This window comes from Lepisosteus oculatus, chromosome 4 (assembly GCF_040954835.1).
Source record: "Lepisosteus oculatus isolate fLepOcu1 chromosome 4, fLepOcu1.hap2, whole genome shotgun sequence".
NCBI lineage: Eukaryota > Metazoa > Chordata > Actinopteri > Semionotiformes > Lepisosteidae > Lepisosteus > Lepisosteus oculatus.
This window is the reverse complement of record NC_090699.1, coordinates 49,647,529-49,669,365: the sequence shown is the minus strand read 5'-3', so window position 1 is coordinate 49,669,365 and position 21,837 is coordinate 49,647,529. Positions and strand designations below refer to the sequence as shown.

Here is a 21,837-nt window from a genome sequence, read left to right as displayed (position 1 = left end):
CGGCTGGAAGTTCCAGGAGAAAACCGATTGGTGACTCCAGATTTATTAAAGAAAGAATTTAGTGCATTTAGAATTCAGTGCATCCTCATGAAAGTTTGCCAATATAAATGTTAATGTAAATTTGATTTTTTTCCTTTAGTGTTTGGCATTTGCTTTGCATTGACATGGCTGCTCATAATTTCTAACACTTTACATCTCGTTGCATTGCCACGTCACAGAATTTCACTGTGATTTATTAAACTTTACCCCCTCTTTTACAATGAAAAGTGGGAACACACAGTGAAAGTGCTTTTTTTTCATCCAAATTAAAGTGACATTAAATCAAAGTGTATAATGACACTAATCTTCCTAAACTCTAGAATTTAAAACTAAGGTTTTATTATCAAACACAGGAAAATTCCAGAAGTCACAGGCTAGGAGATAAAGGAATGGAGACAGTTTATATAGGCAAGAATTTATAAATGAGTAGAAAATGAGTAGGTATATCCACATTCTTTTACTTGCAAGTAATATGCCTTCTTATTTATTAGGACACATGAAAAATAATGTGAAAGATAACAGTATTTTCCAAACGTATTTTTTCTATTTGTGTTTTGCTCTTTGTTTGGGAAAGAATAAGTCTCTGAAAAAAAAAACAACAGAAAAATAATGTATGTTATTCTTATCTTTTTAATAGTTATTACATATTTTTATTGATTGTTTTTAAACTTAATTTACTGTTTCTCTTCCAAATTAAACTGTATTTTATGTTATAGCCCTTCAGTTTTGATGTCAGTTCTATTTAGTTGAATTTTAAAAAAAGATTCCTTCAAATGTATATCCATTCTTGTTGGGAATGATAACAGTCCTTATCAAACTAGTTCATGCTTAGTAAAACTTTTTTTAGCTTTATTTTTTTACTTAACGTTTTAGTTGTATTGATTGCTTTATCTTAAAGCTTGTAGAGTTTACTTTGCCGTTCCTCTATATGACAACGAAAGATGTATGCAGACAGCACATCTGGTTAAAGAAAGTGTAACAGAAAAAAAAGAATCCTGCTTTATCTGGTTTTCTTGAAATCCTCAGTGGAGGTTTTACAAAAGAAACAAACTGCATTTTGGTCTACATAATAGCTTTGTTTGGTCTGCACCTCTTTCTTTGTTTATGCTTTTTTTTTTGCTCTCCGTTAAAACTTTACACAATTTAGAGAACTAGCTAATGTCTAGTAAGATAGCCAAGAAGTTCTGCTTCCCATTATCAAGGCATTTCCATGGTCTTCTGATCACACCCGTTAACCATTTAAAACAACGGTGATATGTTTGCCTTGTTTTACGCTTCTCTATTTTACTGTTGATGAATTGCTTCAGCAGATGTCCCGTTATCTTTGAAGATTCCAACAGACGAGAGTGATAAATTGTCCGAGGATTGCGCTAAATAATCTGCAACGTGAAAAAGTATGTTTTTTCTTGTTGCCAAGAGAATGAATGTCTCTATACTTGGTACCTTCTCTTAACAGCGCAGGTTTTCTTTAATCCACTTCCAGCTCAGCTGAAGGGGTTTGTATGTATTGAAAACATCCATGCAGAAGGAAAAAAAGGGTTTCATTCATCTCCTGGAGTCATTGCTCCTTTCCGAAACACTTGGAGATAAACTACGGTTTACTTTGCCGGAACTCAGAATAAGGCTCCGAGGTCAGAAAAGGCTAGAGTGGTTAAAACTCCAGCAAAACTAGAAAAGTGGATATCAGGTTTATTCGGCGACATTAATAATAATTCTACCTCCCCATCAGCTGATCAAATCAATTCTGAAAAATTAAAACATGTGGTGTGTGGAATTTCAGTCCATCCCATATCCAAATTAAGCCAAGGGCCAAAGACACATTGTATGGCCACTGTAATGTCTTTCTTTCATGTCATCTTCATTTAGATTACATTCAAACATATTAAAAAAACTCATAAATGACACTGAAGAATGCACAACAAAAAATTAAATGAAATTCCCTTATTCTATTTTTAAAATTAATAGGAAGGTTTAAACTGTTGTTTTAGTGAAATACTTGATTTTTTTAGAATGTTAAGAACCTCAGCAATTGCATGGCTGCATATTAAAGGTGTCCCAACATTCACAGCTAAATCAGTTGCTTTCTTCTGACACATATTCCCATGTTTCTGTTTTCTGCAAAGCAGTAAAACTTAAATTACATACCCTGACTAAACAGTGGCAGGCTCCAACTAAGTACAAAAAATGTTTGGAAAATTCATCTCTTTCAGTGCAAAAGCATGATGGTAACGTTCTGCGGGAATGTGTAAGGAGGCTCTTAAAGAGGTATTCAGCTACAGTGGTAACATATCTGGAGCTTGTGAATGTTACTCAAACCTGTCATGTCTAGTCATTTTGTTTTTAAGAGTTAAATATTGTTGTTGGAATATACCATGTACTGTACACCATCCCAGGGCAGTGTTTTGTGCGACATGGTAGTCGGTGAGGTTGGTAGTACAACCTCATAGCTCCATGGACTTCAGTTTTATTCTGGCCTCAAGCCCCCAATTTGCATTGTTCCCCTACAGTTTATACCCAAAGAAGATGGTCTCCGGACTTCATCTTATGATCATTTGAGGCAGGTGTCTGACTTTCATCCCTGTACCCTGTGTGTGGGACATGGGAGTGTTTAAACATCTGGAATACACTTTTTGAACATGCTTATATTAATGAAATAAGTAAGTTAATATGAATCTGTATGTAGAAAAAAATAGATTCTTATCCTCTTATGCTTAACTTTTTGTCCTGAAGTTTTAGCCAGTACTTTTCATTAAAGCCTTCTACATTGTGTTCTCTATTTTTTAGAGGATCATCCTTGAAGTACAGGAGGGTCAGTGTGTTGTAGGTATCATACGTTAATGCAATAATTCTTAAGACCACTTAAGCATCTGACCACCAAGAATAGACACCTCTTTTGTTTGTACTTCAATCATTAACAGCAGGTCAGCCACCAAATAAATCATAAGAACAGGGATGTCAACAGCAGTCTCAAAATAGACTACCTAAATACATGATCCAAATGCTCAAACCGTTGAAAAAATAGAAATAATGGCAGTGCAAGAACGCAGGGGCACTGTGCCTTAAATTGTTTAACGACACATTCCCCTGTGAGTTGCTAATATATGGACACATTGATTTAGATTAAAAATGGCTTTTTGCTATTTTTATTTTATTTTTGACTTTCATAGACTTGTTATCCCGATCTTTAGCATTCCATGGTAGTACGGTATACATAAATATAACATATGATCAATTCTACATATTTGAATACTTTGTTCATATTTTGAACCATCCATGTCATACCATTTAGTACGGTATACCTAAATATAACATATGGTCAATTCTACATCTTTGAATACTTTGTTCATATTTTGCCTAAATGTCTGGATTTTACAGTTGCAAAAACCCCGACCATAAATATACCTTGTTATTTTGACCTTTTTATAGTTGGCCGTGTAGTTTAAGTTCCATGGAAAACTTTCTGAATATATAGACTTTGGCTGGACAGGGCATTAAATTGAAAGTCTATGGATAATGCCAGATTCCATGGTTCCTTCTGAAATTCTGCATTCCCAGGAAATTTCAATCTGAAACCCCTGCCCAAGGGATTGGCAAGCTGCAATACAGGGAAACCTTCCAACTGACAAAAGTGGTTTCTGAAACACTTCAGATATTCTAACCTGCCAATGTTATGGAAGAGACCAATAGCTGATACTTGCAAGAACAGTTAGAAAAGGTCGTTCATTTTCTAAATAACATTTTCCAGTTGAAAGTGTAAGGATGACAAAGCAATGACATCTGTGATATAGCAACAGGTCTTCTGACTCATTAAAGACACCAGAAACTGTTTCCTAGCAAATACTATCCTATTGATGAAGCACAATTTACACTAACCCATACTGAGATTTATAATGAAGATGTTTTTATCATAATAGCAAGAACAATGCTCCTGAATCTGTTTTGAAGGAATATGATCATTCTTCACCATGGTTAGCCAGGATACATTTCTACCAACAAAAAAATCTTGTATTGTAATTCTTGGACTTTGAATCAGAGCAAACTTCTCAATGTTATTTTTACATAATAAGGAAAAGAATCATGCAATGCCTTGGTGTCTGTACGAAATCAAATTAAACAACATGTCTTTTTAACCGTTTAGTTGATAAAACATTGAATGGCTTAACTCACAAAATACTCTAAAAATAAACTCCCTCTTGTGCTTGTGAGATATCTTTATCTTTAACAGAATCAGTCTAGAGGTTAAAAACATATCTTCTAATTTCATTTTGGTATCTTTTTTCTCATTAAATGTTTTATAGTGCACAGTAGAAGAGGTTTGATGAAGAATTACAATGCATCTTGTCATCCATGACAGCTACTTAGGAGTAATTTGTTTTCCAAATGTGGCCAGAAAACTCTCTTTCAGCAGCATGTTTGTTGGAAAACATGGAGACCTGATTTCTATTCAAGGAGTAATGATGCAATGAGAAAGCTATTGCTGTTCAGTGGAAACAGTACCAAAGCTAGAAAAAAATGGGATTTACAGCCCCTGCAGATACACAGGTGCAGAGATAGACACTCCCACAATTTGTGATTAATTGCATGAAAAACATGACTTATCCAAGCGTGTACTGACAGAAACTTTCTATGGAGGCTTGTTTGTTTAAAACCTATCAATAATTTAAACCATTCAGGATGGTATAAGGGTGAGCAGAAATCCCTCTATTTGACACAGATGTGCATCCTTTCCTATACAACAGTCAAATGCAGGGGTGACCATTTGGAAACCATTATGTGTTATCATGGAACCATTACAGCATTAAATCGGTTAAAAGTCATCCAGAAGGATGTACAAGAGCAAACAAACGTGCTGTTTCAAACTACCTTTAGGAATGCGCGTGAAATATGCTAACCAGATGCATACAATAAATGAATGGAAAAATGTATAATAAAGCAGATGGACTGCAAATTATTTCAATCACACACTTAGCATTGAATAGAACACAACTTGTAGTTTTCCATTATAATTGTCATAAGAGTCTTGCCAGCCCTTTGTATGATTGGTGTTCAGTAATTGATAGAAAATAAATTGCATCTCAATAAGAGGTAATGAAAGTTCCAGTGTACTTTATCACACCAATGAATCTCTTTCAAGAGTGTATCCTTCAAACGGTGAGGGAAATTGAGGTTTTTATGCATTTTTTAAAAAGGAATATAAACATATAATTTTTGCATATACACATTGTACACAATTACTGAAAACTGCACAACACATCATAAAATACAGGTAATGAAACATAATCAGTAAATTTATAATCTGGGAAGAAAATTAAATAATGACTTGTGTATTTAACAGAAATATACAGGGAAGAAAAAATGTTTAGCTTATCATTATTAAGATTTAAGAGGTGTGTTCCTTAAAAAAATTGCTTTGATTTCACAAACCTTATCTTAAATACATGACACAATGATTGTAGGGACAATAGAATTCACATGGCTTATATAAGAAATATATTGCTTATTTTGTTAGTGACTTTATTAGCATTCAGCGGGTTTTCCAATACTTGATGTTTTTATGGAAATATGTGAGGAGAATTTAATGGTAATTTAGGAAATCATTAGAGATTCCTAGATAACTTTTTCATTGCAAATAAATGATTTTCTTAAACATAGTACGCATTTGCTCTGGGTATCGTGGATTGTATATACAAAAAATAAATTCTTACATTTGAATTTTAAAAGTAATTGTGATCAGCATTACCGTCAACATACATTTAATAGCATGGTGTCATTAGGTCTCTAAAATTGTATTATTTTAGAACAATTATCTTTTAAAAATGAAATTAGATTCCTTGTCTCTCACTTTATTGTAGATTTTTGTTATTAAAATAGAAATAGCTGTTTCTTGGTGGCATTTCTTTGAATTGCCATTTTAAAATTGCCATTTTAGTCTTATGTGGATATATTATACTAAATTGATAAAGTGCCCTTAATTTGATTTCATATGTTATGATACCGCAAGAACTAAAATCATGTTCCATTGTTACCAAATACTATAGTAAGACAAACTAGTGGGGCAGGTAGTTTTCTACAGACTTAATGTTAGTTGTAAAAAATAATGTATAAGAATGATATGTGCCTTCAATACCATAATCACAAACCATAATCACAATACATACTTCTAATCACCTTTGCTTTTATCTCAGAAATATTTTATAAGATATGTGAGATAATACTTTATATGAAACAAGAGTGTTCATATTTGAGGATACTAAATACATCAATATTAATAGCGGTATTGCACAGGTGTATAATTTTGATAGTACTGCCTATACTACACTGATGTTAGCCTGTTTTAAAAAACATGACTCAAAATATTGCCACAATGATAAGAAATTGTTTTTTATTTGTAAACAGATTTCAGTCTCAAAACTGTTGTTTTCAAAAGGTGTTACAGTACATTTTTATATAACAATTACCACCAGAGTAAGCAAAAAATCAAATCAATAGATTAATAGAAAGTCTAGTCAATGGCTAGAGTAATCAACATGAATAATGTACTCTGTGAAGATGAAAAATGTAGCAGTTTTCCTAGTTCATTCAGGAACCCCATTTCACAATATCTAATTGTAACTAGAATTATATCTCCAAATTTATAGTTACTTGGCCAAACAGATTTAGAAAAAGGAGCAGCTTATATTGGAAGTTGTGTTCTGACCCAAATTTGAAGCCCCAATTGTTGGTAATTATTGCAGCAACTTGCAAGGTGCAAATCTGAGCCAGGTATGTGTATTAATGAAATCTGCCAAGTTTAAAATTCAACTGGTGTGCCTGTTTCCAAGAATAATATGAGTTTTCCAATGTGCTTTTTAGGCCACTATCTTGTTAGATACAGGGCCATGGTTATAATCACAAATCAGTAGACTTGAGTTCATGACTATACTTGCCATGGTTGTTGAAGAAGGTGTTTGACCAGGGCCAGTTTGAAGTCTGAGAAGAAAAAAATAGCATTACTGCAGTATAGGCTTGGAAACTTAGATTTATGTTTCCTTACCACTTCTAAATGGTACCTGCAGTGTTTCATATTATTATTTTCTTTGAAGCAGATGGTGTTGAATAAAAATGTAATCTATGGATTTAATTTATGAAACACCCGCACGTTATTAGTACAGTGGCTATCAACACATTTGACATAAGGGAGAACTCACATCTTGCTTGCTTTTCTTATTAAAGGTTAATAATAGTAGAGAAATTCACTTAGAGGAGATGGTAACAATTTTAAAAAAATTACATAGGCTACTGCACATGTGTACATTATATTTCATGGTGTATGTGACACTAATATTTTATATGTACCTTTATAGACTTGACACACAGCTGTTGGAATACGAGACAAGATATACCATATATATACATTTAAGAAATGGAGCAATTACTTTTTCTCCTTTCATATTGGGTTAAAAGCATACTAAAAGAACCCAAAACGGTGATATAATTACAGATCTTTCTTCAGTTTTATATCTTTTGTTAGATGTGATAAATCAGCACAATCGACTCTTGTATCAATTCACTGAAAACTGGTCAACAGTTCACTAACATAATGAAAAGGGTCCATAACTGCACGGTGGCTCTTTAAGACGAGTGAAAGGAGGGGGCGCGGTTTCACACCCCGGGTGGGAAACTGGGGCGGGGTTTCGGAGTGGTGAGTGACAGCTTTTCAATTGCATTCAAAAGCTATGGCGCCTGTGGAACCCGGTACAGCCAATGCGAGTGCGAGCGTACACGTTCCTGAAAGTTGAACGGCCAATAGGAAATCCAAATGGGAGGTTTCACAACGCTGTGGTGCATCCAACGTGGGTACTGGGGCAATCGCTTTGGAGAAAAAAAAAGAAAAGACGAGACCTATAGTGGATACGATCTGCAGTAGGAGGGGGAAAGCTGAATTTGGTAATAATTGGACTGCTGAGATTTTCTGGGGGATAAGGCGCATCTGCTGAAAAGCACTGTAAGAAAGTTACAGAGTGAGGATGAGCTACTGAGGTGATTTGCTTGGTGAAAGTTGCTGGAAGCGGCGGTGGTGTGGTAACAGCCAGTGTTGCACACTTCGTGTAAGAGACACGTACTATGGTGTTCTTCTGTTTTGCAGCAGCTGAGAAATCCTCCCCAGAGCAGTTTCGCTGCCCCCAAACTCTCACACTCGTGGAACTACGCAACTTCAAGTGGGTCAGAGAAGAGAAGTACTCCCCTAAGTCCAAAGGAAAATCTAATGAAAGTTCCTCAGTGACAGGCTGCGGAGTATAACTGATTCTTGTCTATACCGCTGCTGCTCCATAATTATGATTTAGGAGGTAAAATATTAGTAAATTAGCGAACATCTCTTGGATCCGTCAGTCCGAGCTCACGCGTTGAAGGAGAAGACTTCAGATTCGAAGATCCAGTTTACCAAGCGGCGAGCTTTGAGGACACTTCTTTTTAAGCCTTTTAAGGACAACTGCTTGCAACTTTGCATTTAGTTTTGGCTGCTGGACAAGTTTCTTATATCGTTTTGTTTAATGGTGATTCACCTTTGATACAGTAACACAGGGCACCGGTGGACAAAAAAAAAACTCGACAAGGGGACTTCAAGGTTTTTTTTTAAGAAAGTAACTTTACCCTTATTGGGGTACATGCTGTGGCAGTCTTCCGTTTTCAAAATGTAAATGCAATTGTCGATCCTTCCAACAAGATTTTACGGGCAATAACATATAAACCAAGTACATTATTGATTCAGCGATATCAGATCGGCAATCTGCGGTGCTTTCTGGAGTAATCAGCCGCCGTGCTATTAAAAACTGGATACAAAATGGCGGCCACGTTGGGACAAATCGGATTGCTACCTTATTATTTTTTGCAATTAATTTTTCTTCTGAAACTCCCTGTCCACTTTGGGCTCAGTACTGATTTGCCCTGTGCTTTGAATTGTACATGCACCAATGACCTGGTAGACTGCAGCAATCTTGGTTTGACGGATATCCCGCAAGATCTGCCTGTCCATACAGTCTATCTGTGAGTACCAGTTACCGCTGTTATTGACTGACCATTAACTTTTTAAGGCCCTATCGCAGATCTGACAAGTTTAGGTGTACGAGATGAAAGCTGAGCACAGCGATAATTTAGAACATATTTTAGCCGAAGATAAAATCACCATGTGATATTCATTTAGATGGAAAAAAGAGATAGGGGATTGCAGCTGGTCAAATAGTGAACGTATTGAAGATTAATAGGTAAACACTGTAGTTGCAGCTTTCGACTTTATTAATAACGGTATTAAAAGTATATTAAATTATATTTTGTTCCTTTCAAATATTTTATTTAGAAAAAAACGATTCAGTGCGTGCGTTGTCCGTAGTTCTGTTAAACAGCTGTATAAAGTCAATGATACAGTACCTTTAAATATTGTTAGCAAATTTGTTTAAAAAAGCTAACTTTCTATGTCAAAGAGTACAATTTTAAAACCAGAATTATAAGCGGAGACTTATAATTTGTTTAGCTTGCAGAATTAAAACCGAGGTGTAGTAAACACGTGTAGCTGTTTGAAAAGAGTAATACCCGCGGACTGGTATCGCAACCTTATAAATTCGTGTTTAACTGGAAAACGAGGCCGCAGATAAGAGGACTCTTCTCAGCATCATTCAGAACAGCGAAGAGTCCAAATCCTCCGATAGACCTGCCCGTGCATTGTAATTTCTTAATTGTCAAATACACGGAGATAACGTCTTTTGAAGAAATTACACTGAAGTATGTATGTGTTGATGGCAGAGTTGAGAAAATTGTAACGTAAACTGTATTTTATAATACGCCTTTTTAAATGAATTTAGATAATTTCTACGGGTTTTATGGCTAAGATAGACATTGGACTGTTAGATTCGTGTTTGCTATGGTTTTCAATGTTCATGAGAGCAGTACATGGAAGTTAAGCAACTGACGCAAAAAATCTCTTCACTCTTAAGACTGAAACGTTTTATTATTTTGATCCCATTCATCTGTTTTCTTGTGGGAAAACTGTAAAGTCAAGATGTGTTAAAGGCACGTTTATCATCTTTATCCAAACAGCTTTTGTGCTGCTATTAAAGTTCAAGCTGTACTCTAGACTAACTTTTTAAAACGAGACGGGTGGTGGAGAAAGTCACGTTTGCAATGAGGAGTGGTTCTGTACACGGTTTCATAAATTGTACATAGTAACCAATCTTATGAAAATAAATATTATTGTAGTTTAAAAAAAGTTTATAATTCCGAGATTGTCTAATAACATACATATACGTTGTATCATCCGTTCTACCTGAGCTACTGTAATCCAAGTTTTAACCGATTTAAAAACCTTTACTGTGGTAATTATTTACAGCTGTATTGGCTATGCATAACGGCTATTAGAATATCTAGGACGGAGGTGCAGATTTGTCTTTCAATTAGTGCTATTAGGTCTACAGAAGAAAGCATTTAGACATTTAGACGGTTTTTCTAAACCTTTCCCTGCTCTGGCAGGCGCAGCAGGGGAACGCGAAGGAGTGTCCAGAAGTTTTAAGTCCTTAACTTTGATGAGTAGGTAATCTTAGCTGGCACAGTTAAAAAAGTTTTGGGGTTTCTTAGGAGCTGAGGTCGAAAAAAGCCCACATGTCATACAGCTGTGGCTCAAAATGCCATCACAAGCCAGTTATAATACCTGGACACAACAACAGATCTAATCATAGCAACATACATTTGGTGCTTGTTGGTTAAACAACCAATGTCAGATAACAGGAATGTCCCCAAAGCTGTTTTATATTTGCATGACAGGTGTGCTGGTATCTATGTAGACAAATCGAAATTATTTAAATATTTTAACAAAACAGTTTCACTGTGCGTATTGACCTGGAGGAAATTTAGTCTGGCAACAAAGATTTTTGTGAAACAAAAAAACCCCCAACAACTTAGCCTGCTATGACTTTACAGAAAGAAGTTCTCTTTGGTGCTACCCTATATGTCCTCTGCAGACATTGTCCGTTTAGGTGTTGTTATATGTATTATGTTTGAAGAAGAAAGTTTCCCACTATAAGGTAAAGGTGACTGTGAATGTGACTTTCAAAGTGCTGGAGTAAAACTGTGTTTAGAAAAACAAATTTGAATGTGAGCAGTAAAGTATTGATGTATTCAAAGTGCTGGAGAGAGTTTTCTCCATTAGTTTCTTAGACTTTAACTAAGTGGGTTTTGTGGATATAGGGTAAAAGAATTAGACAGTTCTACAGAGAAACATGACCTCAAATGGGCAGTTTAAAAAAGGCTTCTGCTAATGACTGCATTTTGGGGAAAGGAACTTTTGTGAAGCTGGGTAGAATAGCTTTTCATCCTAGATATGTCTTCTCAAAGATTCAGTGCAGGAATCAATGATATGGTTCAATTCTGCATTCAGGTAATAATCACATTTGCTTTGGAGAATCAGCTATGAGTTCTTTTTTATTTGGTTCAAAACAGATTATTATTGAACCTTGCTACGCTGTTGTTTGCCTTTTCCCAACTGGTATGTTTGTCTGAACTAAGGTAATAGAACTGAAGTTAGGTTTTAAGTTTGTATTGGTTATAACTCTCCATAAGGATGTGGCACAAACAAGATTCTGTGGAGTTTATTTTGTATTGTGTTGTCGGCCATCAGTTGTCTTTTGAATGCACGTTCATGAGTGAGTTTAAAACATATGCTTTGGTTGCAGTTCACGTCAAACTTACAACTACTTGAGTTCCAGCACTGATGACTGTGAAAGTTTGAACACTGAAGTTAGTATTAATATTGTTTTTAGTTTTATTGTTTAAGGTATAGGTGTATGTGTTTTTTTTAAAGCAATGAATTATTCCTCTAACAGTTTGAACAGATTCCACTCAGGAAGGCTCTGTGTGTCATATAGGAAATGTTCCTGTCTGCCATTATTTATAGTCATTAATCAAAGGTTTTGATATAACCTGACTTTTCTGAATACTGTCATTTTGTGTCAATCATTTGAGGCAGTTTTTACTGCAACTGACTTTTAAGTAGTTTGAGGTCTATTTTTTTTCTATAACCACCATTTTAATTTGATTAGACCCAAGTGTTTTTTCTACATGTATGGTGTATGACGTATGTGGTACTGTGTCTGGATTTGGAAAACAAAGGTCTGAAGTTTGCTCAGTGTGAGGGGGAGAGAGAAGACAGCCCTAAGTCACTGAGACCAAGTCATTAGCATTTTTACGTTCTAGTTTCGGGACTTCAAAAGACCACATAGAAAAGTTTACAGCACACATTGCGTCAAGGAGAAGTCAAGAGTCTGAATGGCTCGAGTTGCCCCGTCTTCTTCATTGTAATGCTTGAGTTACTTTTTAATTTACACCCCAGCATTTTTGGGGGGTTCCCTGGTCCCCTGGGAAAAGCTACAGACATGGTTTTGAAAAAAGTTGGTACTTTTGTCTTGCTTTGCTATCTTTATTCGTGCACAGTATATGCACTCTTTGGATAATTCTAAAAAAAATGAATTGGCCTGTTCTTTTGAATGGAAATTAACAGTCTGGATCCAATAGAATGCTAACTGAGCACAATTCAAATTGATTAAACTAATACAGACACCTCGGTGACCTGATATTTTAAATGAATGTCTATGTACTTTCCCCTAATTGCATTTAATGAATTTTTAATTAGTTCATTTAAATGCTGTTTAAACACACAAACAGTACTAATAAACATTCTTTTTGCCCAGCCCTGCAGTGCAGGAACTCTGTTTCCCTCCTCACCTCTGGGAGTCCTAAAGTTTGCTGCCAAGTGATTTATTAGGGGAATAAACTGTCCCTGTTATGTTTAGCAGCAGAAGCCTCTGTGGTGATGCTGATGTGACATTTAGGGTTGGTGTCAATGAAAACAAATGTGGCTTTCACAGTGAGCTGCTTTGCACGGACCCCAGTTTGCATTGTGTACACAGAATTCCCCTTCTGGAGCACTTTTGAAAAACGTAAGAGCTTTTTAGGCTTCACTTTATACCCTGTAAAGGTTTGTAAGATGACTTAGAGCAATTTGGAGCAGATGTGTGATTTATTTTAAGTTGAATGCCTGTGGATTGTTGGCAACGGCCGAGACCAGACTTGATCACCATGGACTTTTTTGCTTTTTAGAGGCCTATCATAAAATTGTATGAATCTTAAACTGGAAGAAAATGTAGTGATTTGATCGACCCTGTACTACTCTTTTGATTTGTTGGTTGTCAGCCAAATGGTATGGCTATTATTTGTTTAAAGCAGATTTTTGTTTTATACTGTGGCATTATTATGTTACACACTACTTATTTTACACTGCTGCACAAGAATTATAGCGTTATTCAGGCTAATGAAGAGTGGGGGAATGTCACAGAGCTGGTGGCAGTTCATGCTACAACTGTAAAGCTTGAAACAAGACTTTCTTTGAATGGAGATTGTGCAATGAATCATGTTAATTATCACACTTTGATCTGTAATAAAGTTACATACCATTTATACTATTTGTCATGTTTATTAACTAATGAGAGAAGGGATTTATTTTAAAAATAGATTTTACACACTTTATATAAATATAGGAGAGAGGCATTTTTCTATTAAAGCAGTTTATGGATTGTAAAAAACTCTAGCCACGATGTTTTCTCCAAACTGAAATGCAATCTAATTAAAAGTGAAAGGATAAAAAAGGAAAAATGCTTTCCTTAATCATGGGAAGTAAACAGTTGCTCTAGCATCTATTAGTTCATCTAATTTCCAGTTTAAAGTTTTTTTTTTATTGATGTCAGATGTAACTACCATTTGAGTGTGGCCCTTAGTTTTGTTGAAAGGGTGTCGAGGACAAGCCTTCCTATCTGCAGATAACTCGTAACTTGTGTGTCAACGGCTTTAACAGTAGCAAAGTGTGTGTGTGGGGGGGTTGTTAAGGTGCTCTTCAGCAGTATTTTACTTCAGGGAGGAAAAGAGTTTCCTAGGTAACCATCCAGACACGGCCTGTGTGAAAAATCAACCCTTAATGCCTTCCAGTTGTCCAAATATCATCCCCGCTGTCCTTCGTTTTCACAGCTTGCATGTGCTGCTGTGACCAAAAAGGGACAGTTTGAAACTGCCAGAGTTCTTGCCTTTGTGTCAGGAGTCAAATAATAGGGGAACTGTTTGTCTGAATGCAGGGCCGCCTATTGAAGTGGCAGAATCCAAAAGTGAAATTACAATAACATCAACAGACGGCAGTGCAGGGAAACCTGACTCTTCCTGCAGGGGTTTCCGCACGAGAAGAATATTTGTGGACACTTACAGTAGCTCGAGCTCTGTGTGATGGTGGAGCTGTGAAGAGCACACAAAGAGCTCAGAGGTGAAATCTGAAATCCTAACATGTAGCTTATTTGGGCAGCCTTTCTGTCAGAGTCGTTTCATGGAGCCTTGATCTGGCGCAAGCTCAATGCATGTGATGCACAACTAGAAACAAACTGATCCCTGATGTTTTACAGGCCTTTCCTGCTGTACTGTTGGAAGTGTGCCTTGGAATTCATGTTTAAAACAAACAGTATATTTGTGTGTGTAGCCATTGCAGAGTTTAAAAAAACGTAGCATTGTTCATTGTTGCGGTAATTTCTTTCTGGGGATTTCTTTTTTGTTTTATTACAGGTGCAGGGATTGGTTTTACTCGGAACGTTTTAGTCCTGTGGCTGAAAAATTGTGCTTCAGGAAAATGACAGCGCTACAGCTGTGGGTCTTGGCTGTCACACAATTAAACACTATAAATTGCAAAAGCCATCCTTCTTCAAAAACAAAGGAAAAGAATACGACAGACTTGTTTCTGAGTTTTTCATTGTTCAGATCTAGTAGTTTTTCCACACTGTGTGTGAGGGATATTAAGTTTTTTCCATACATAAGGTACAAGGACCCCATGTGTAAGTTATATATAGGTGATTTTTAGCCATCATGTTTTCAAATATACTTGGACACGCTGAGATTTATTACCTCTTTTAAAACAGTCCTTCCCAAACTTGTTTTCTACTAAAGTCATAATGATAATAATTATTATTATTGCTTACACTTATATAGTGCTTTTCTATAATGATACACAGGTCACCACATGTACTGCTGACTATCTTAAAGTAAGCTGTGTCGTCTTTTTTTAAAGCCCGATATAGCCCATATAGTAGGTTCAATCATTGTGATTTGCATTGTGTGGAACAGCACCATTTGAGGACCTAGAACTGACAGAAGATTATTAAACCGAGGAAATCACAAAGTCACTGTTGATCACAAGTTCAGTATTTCAATGCAGGATCCTACATATGGCTGTCCTTACGGATCCTCACCCTTCATCTGTCCTGAAACGGCTGGAGTGGCCTTTTTACTGTACCTGGCTTTAGCTGCTATTACTTGCCAGTATCGATATGGAATACATTAAGAACAAGAAAAACACTCATTGGTGGTGATTTTGTTACAACTTTGTCAGCTCAAATACCAGCTTAGAACCTTCTCGGTTACGTGTTGTTTTCAGGCCCTGGTAGCTGTCCTGGATGGAAAAAGTGGAAATTATTTTCTTTCTTTATCATCAACTAGCTTTTGTAATTCAAACGCTTTTGAATGATGGTTCTCTATACAGAAGAAATGAAGAAGAAAGCAGGAAGTGATGTCTGATAGGTGAGGGGACAGGCAGTTTGTGGGCAGGCAGTCTTCGTCTTCGTGAACCCAATATTTGTTTTCTTTTCCTCCACCAGACTCCCAATAGCTTATTTGAACCCATAGTTGAACTCATAATTTGTTTGATTTAAATATTTTATTTTATGCTCATAAACATTGCTTTGGATTTTATTACGGGTAAATTAAAACCTTCCAGAACTGGCCTAATGGGTACATTAATTAAAACTGATGTTCCATTAAATAATCAATTTGGAGCAAATATTCCCAGACGCTGGGGTCACAAAGATCTGCATTGGGAAGGCTGTGTCTGAATCATCTTTCGTTAAAACGCACTCATAAAAATCCCTAATGCTTTGACCAATTGAGCCCAATAACTGAATTATTTAATTTTTTCAAGAGCTGGATAGCACAGAACCCTGGAGATCCTGAGGCTTTCTGAGTTCAGAGTTGGCTGCTGCCGAGCTAGAGAATCATTTTCGGAGTTGCTGACTTGTTCGTGGCGTGTAAGGAGACATCAGGAGTGCCTGCACAAGGAGAATTTTTTGAAACTCTGAGGGATTTCATCATAAACTTACAAGACAGTGTTTTTTTTCCCCTTCTGCCTTAACAGAGCATGACTGTATGAAAAGTGGCAGAGCCAGGTGCATTCCGTACTCTTTACAAATCATGATGTGGAACGAGGAAGCTGGATCCATCCCATCAGTCCAAAGCATTTCCTTAATGGGTTTCCTGAATAGGCTGACTAGTGGTTTGTAAGCGCGCCCCACAGCCTCCGACATTATGATGTTTGTACGGTTGTACGGAATGAAAAAGTCTGGACTGTGTCTTTCTCCTGTCGGAGGATGCTGGTGTCTGTCCAAGGGCGGTGTTTGCCCTAGGTGGGGAACAGGGGAATAAGCCTTCACCCCCATAGGAATGGGGTTTGTTTATGGCGTGGTGCAATAGGAAGCAATAACTGAATTCGCTGTGGGGCTTGTTTCTCTCTCACCACGTACCCAGCCGTACAGAGGACGTGACTTAACAATTGTGGTCTGCTACGTCTCAGGTGTTTTCACGCCGTCTCATTGAAGAATCTTTTTTTTGCTTCGTGCAAAAGTTGTGCAGAGAAGGCAAGGTGGCGGTGACGGTTTTTTAGGGAGCAGACTCTCTCTGGAGGCTGACGAGGTGCTAATCTTGTTGAGGAATATCTCTCCGAAAAGAGACTTGAGAAACGTAGGTGCTGTTCACTGTAAAAAAGGCAGTAGATTGCCTTGTCTTTTAGACCGCTTTTGAGGTAGTCAAGTTTATGAACACCACTGCATTACAAATAGATTTTCAAATATAATGTAATTCAGGCCATTACAGATTAGCCTGAATTTAGAGCATTAAGCAATTCAATGAGTTGCATTCTGCTTGAATTCTGGGAGTGTATTTTTTTTTGTTTCAAGTCTCTTTTCTGAGAAGTGATGTAAATCTTAGAGGCTGAAAGATGGCAGTGCTCCACGAAACATTAACAACAGAATGGTATATATTGAAGCTGTTTGTGGTTTTTTGGGGACACACTTTGGAAGTGGAGCTGTAATCACGTGGGAGCAAATGATGTTTCTTCCCAGATATTACAGTTAGTATTTCTACCAGCCTGCAACTTTGTTTTTTGCTTTTGGGATAAGTGTTCTGAAGATTTTATTTGTATGTCCACCCCTCAGTTGTCTTTTGAGTGTTTCCTGCACAAAGTTATTTTTGCTCTTTTTTTACAAAGCTGGGTGATTTCCCTTCAAGTAGTCGTGACCTTGATAGAAAGGTGCTGCCCCCCCAGAAATATTTGTTCATATTCTATTCTTAAATATGTGTCATAAATATAGGTGCCCACCCCCCAAAAAAACACCTAGCACATTAAGTATTGGGCTATTCTTTATTAAATGAAATGATTGCTGCTGCAGGAAAATTCTGCATGAGTATAGACCAGGATCCAGGATTTAGGAATATAGGCTACTTCTTGAAATTCTGCATTTTAAATTATTTTATGATGCAGCCTTATCCAGTTACCAGACCTCAAACTTAAAGTTCTCATTAACAACGCAACTGTGTATCTTTTAAATTCCTTGTCATGTTAAAGTAAATTTAAATTATTTTCATTCTGTAAAGCGCTTTGAGAAGCCACCTTTAAAGGCACTATATAAAATAAAGTTATTATTATTATTTTGTCTGTCTCTTGAGGAACACTTGGTGAGTTTTTAACTTACCATGCTACACATTTTCCTAGCCTACTGTATGTTAATTAGTCCTTTTTTCATGGTAAGCGGTCGAATCTTGCCTCTACGTGATGGCTGTTTTTTAAAGCTTGCATGAACTACACATCATTAAATTGAGCTTGTACCATCTTTCCTTTACATATTATTTAAAAGAGCTGACAATGGCTATTTTTACACATCTCCTTTTCTCTGAGCTAAATACTGTATGGAAAATAATTTGAAACTGAATGTGCTGGTGCCAGACGCTGCAGTGTTATTGTTAGAGGAATTTAGAGTATAATTGAAAACAAACCAGATTTTTTTTTTCAGCAACCAAGTTTGGAACGAGGCAATCTCAAGTGTTGTGTGTGTTTGGAGGGGGGGTGATACCAAGTACTTTTTCTTCTACTTTTTTTTAGCGGGTGTCTACAAAGTGGTCATGATAGATGAATCATCTGTGAGTTCTCTACATCTGGTAACAGTTTGGAGATCTGGAAAAGACATTAGAAAAACATAAAAAAGACCCAGAGAGGTACAGTGGAGTACAACAGTGAGAGGAAAGCGATCCAGGACTGGCAGTTTTGTGGCTGAAGAACATAACGCTGAAGCCTGAAATCAGTGCTTTTACATTTTTTTTTGCATTTCAAAAGTTTACATTTACATTTAACTATGCTCCCGACCGTCATTTTTAGCCACGATGATTAACAATGTAAAAGGTGTGATGTGCATACAGGAAGATGAACAGCATTAATGGACAGTTTTTTTTTTTAATACCATTGCATTGATACTAGTTTAGTTTTAGAATTGGTTCCAAGATTATAGTACAGGTGCCGTCAAGTTTGGAATTATTTGTCTTTGTTTCTTTGGTGGCCTCACTTTTTTCCTTAAGTGAAAGCTCAGAATTACAAACACAGTTTTCAGAAAAGGTGTTCATTATTATAAAGATATTTCTAATGCTTTTATTTTGATCCTGAATATTTGTAAGCCACGGCTTGTACCCTGATCTGTTTGGCTGTGTTTTTTTTTTTCAGAGATATGTCCAGTGTTGTAGATTTTCTGAAGATGAGTGTAGGCTTTTAAAAAGTCTCTACTTTTTCCTGGGTAATATTTCCTTGATGGCAACTGACGGTCCTAAGGCGAGCTGGGCAAGTTCCGTTTGAAATTCAAAATCTCAAAATCTCAAATGCACACAACCTCCCCCCCACCACCGTCTCCCGGTTCTCAGCCAGCGTTTTGGAGCTGCAGTTTGTGTTGTGCCTCAGGCTTGTGAAAACCTTTCGGCCCTCATGTTGGACTGTGCATTTATACAAAGATCCAGGAATGGATTTCAAAGGTCAGCCAGGCACATGGCACATGGAGATGTTATACTTTGTGCCTCAGAAAAGAATTGCTAGAACCTTCTAACCTTTTTGACTGTTTTCAGATGAATTATGAGTGCATTTTATCATGCCTCTGTCTTGAGTCTTACTGCCTCTTCTGTCTTGTCTGAACTGCTTTCAAAGCTTTTATTGTCTTCTATCCTCGGATTTTGTTTTTGCTGAAGCTTCATCACAGCTCTAAAAGAAGCGTGTTTCATATCAGTGCTCCAGTACAGCTGGCACTAAATACTGTTTATTTGGAAACTATGGTATTTCTTCTGCTTTTCCTGACCTTCGCAACATTGCCAAGCTACTGCTGAGCTATAAAAATGCTATTTTACAGAAAGAAAAACCGTTTACACCTTTCTCCTATTGACACAGACTGAGTTATCTTAGCAGACTGATTTTTCTAACAGCAGGTTATTCTTTGACTATTTTATTGCCTTTTCCAATGAGGAGTATTAGAGTCGGCCACTGTCTTTCACCTGTGCCATAAAGCTCTATTGCTGACATCACTTCACACTTTCAAAGAGCAAAGTTCACACTCCTGTTATTGACTCCTGTCCACCCTCCTCTGAGTGGGGCACAGTGTTGCTGCCAGGGTGATCATCCAGAACTGAACCTTGGGCCCACCCACCAGGAGATTGAGGGAATATGTAGTGATGCATGCTCTAATACTGGTAACAGGGTCTTAAATGTCACATAGACACATTTCTAAGAAATGAGCAATATCGTCTGTCTCAAAAGTTGAACAATCCAGTGTCTTTTTCTGTCATTTCATCGTCTGTAGCTGGCATAAATATGAACAGTCATGTCTCTCAGGGATCCAAAGCTTCCAATGGGTCCCCTGAGTAGTTTGGCCAAGTGTATGGGATGAAACCTATAGTACGGGATATTGCCAGCCTGAGGCTGGGTTATATGACAAGGGTTCCCGAATGTGAGGCACACCACTGATGTTAGGAAGGCTTAAGTGAGTGTATTTTCTTGCGTTTTGGCACAAGAGTGACTCCTGGGAACTTCTGGACTTCTGCAAGCTTGCAGTGATGTCAGCGAGAGATGATCCAGTTTGTGCTTTCTCTCCTGTAAGGCACTTTGGAGACGGCAGTATTTCTTAAAAAAAGTGAATAGTTTTGACAGGTGGACGTGTCAGAGTCCGATGGTTTTCATTCTCCCTGTGTCATACTGGGGTTGTGGCCGTACAGCTGAGTCATAAGCTGTTCCCAATTCCGAATTGGTGAATCCAAATATTTTTTAAAAATAGCTTGCAGCTTGAGTCTGTTGGCTGACTCTAGAGTCAAACCATGTCTGATTTCTGCTGTCTAGGTATTTATGATACGAAAGCCTCCTCTTCCTTCTGTAGAAGATGTGTGCAAAGCTCTTTTACATTTATGTTTGATTAGGGGCTTTTTCATCTGAATGATCTTGAAAGTAATTATCAAGGTGAAAAATGTTCGTGTATTTTGAAACATTTCATCTTAAAGCTGGAACGATCTGACCTGTACTGAACAGCAGAACTGAAACTGTGTATCCCTAGGTGTTCTAAGTTGGCCCTGTAACTGCTATTCCAGGAGAATCTGTCTTATGTGAGTCTTGAGTGGTCTGAATGATGGATAATAAAGTCTGCTGATCTTGGATTTGCTAAATGATATGAAAGGACTTCAGACAGCACACAAACAGACACAACCATGCACACACTCACACCAGGGCCAGTTTTCCTCATTTTCAATTAAACTACCACTATGCAGAGCTCCCAGAGGAAACCCACATAAACATGGGGAGAACATACAAACTCCACACAGAGTTCAATACAAAGATCCAATTTGCTGCTTGTTACTTGTTCCAGTTTTCTCAACCTTTCCTCTGAGTTCATAGGATATCTCTGTTTTGCCTTCTTATCACTGTTGTATTGACTGTTCAAACTACTTTTCAGAGCCCCATTACAGTACATGCATTGACTATGGAAAATTGTAGTTATATAATTTTTGTTTCGTTTTCTCAGAAGCCGAGAATTTAAAATGTGCGCTATTTGACGGAAATATATATCGTCAACCGTTTTACTGTATTTTTCTTTTTATGAGCATCTGAAGTGGATTTAGTGTATTTCATCTGTTGTAATTAACATCTTTGTTATCACATTGTTTTTTTTATTAGAGCAGATAAATATAGATATTATAACTAGTTTCTAAAACATTCCTCTCAGTTCTTAACTAGCTGTGTTCTAAGGAGTTCTTTTTCATTTAACAAGATCTAAAGGATTGTAAATAAACTGACTTTTCCGTGTGTTTTTTTTTGGTTAAAAAAAAAAGTTAAGTGAAAGTCTATGTTTAGAAGGTCTTCGTCCATTTCAGCTGTTTGAAAACTCCCCCAGCCCTCTTACTGCCCTAGGGGCCAGCTGGCCTCCTGCAGGAGTGAAGGACTGCTGCCTATAAATTAACTTAAAATTTGTACGGCAGGCTACTCCATCGCTGGAGAGAGAAAGTAATTGCCCTGGATGGGTTTACAGTAGGGAGGTGTGAAGTGCCTGACGTCTGTCCGTGTTGCTCTTTGGGAATGGGGGCGGTTTGAACCAGAGACATGGGGAGAGCACCAGGCCTCTCTGC

General features: G+C 37.1%; 1 protein-coding gene across 1 annotated transcript in view; it reads left to right on the top strand.

Moving 5' to 3' along the window:
- The first annotated feature begins 7,786 nt into the window (after positions 1–7,786).
- The window catches only part of lrig1 (leucine-rich repeats and immunoglobulin-like domains 1), a 54,793-nt gene continuing 40,742 nt past the window's right edge, over positions 7,787–21,837 (top strand). Inside the window, exon 1 of the mRNA XM_006630651.3 lies at positions 7,787–9,063. Within this exon, the coding sequence (XP_006630714.3) occupies positions 8,861–9,063 (203 nt within the window). The 5' untranslated portion in view covers positions 7,787–8,860. The remainder of the gene's footprint in view (positions 9,064–21,837) is intronic.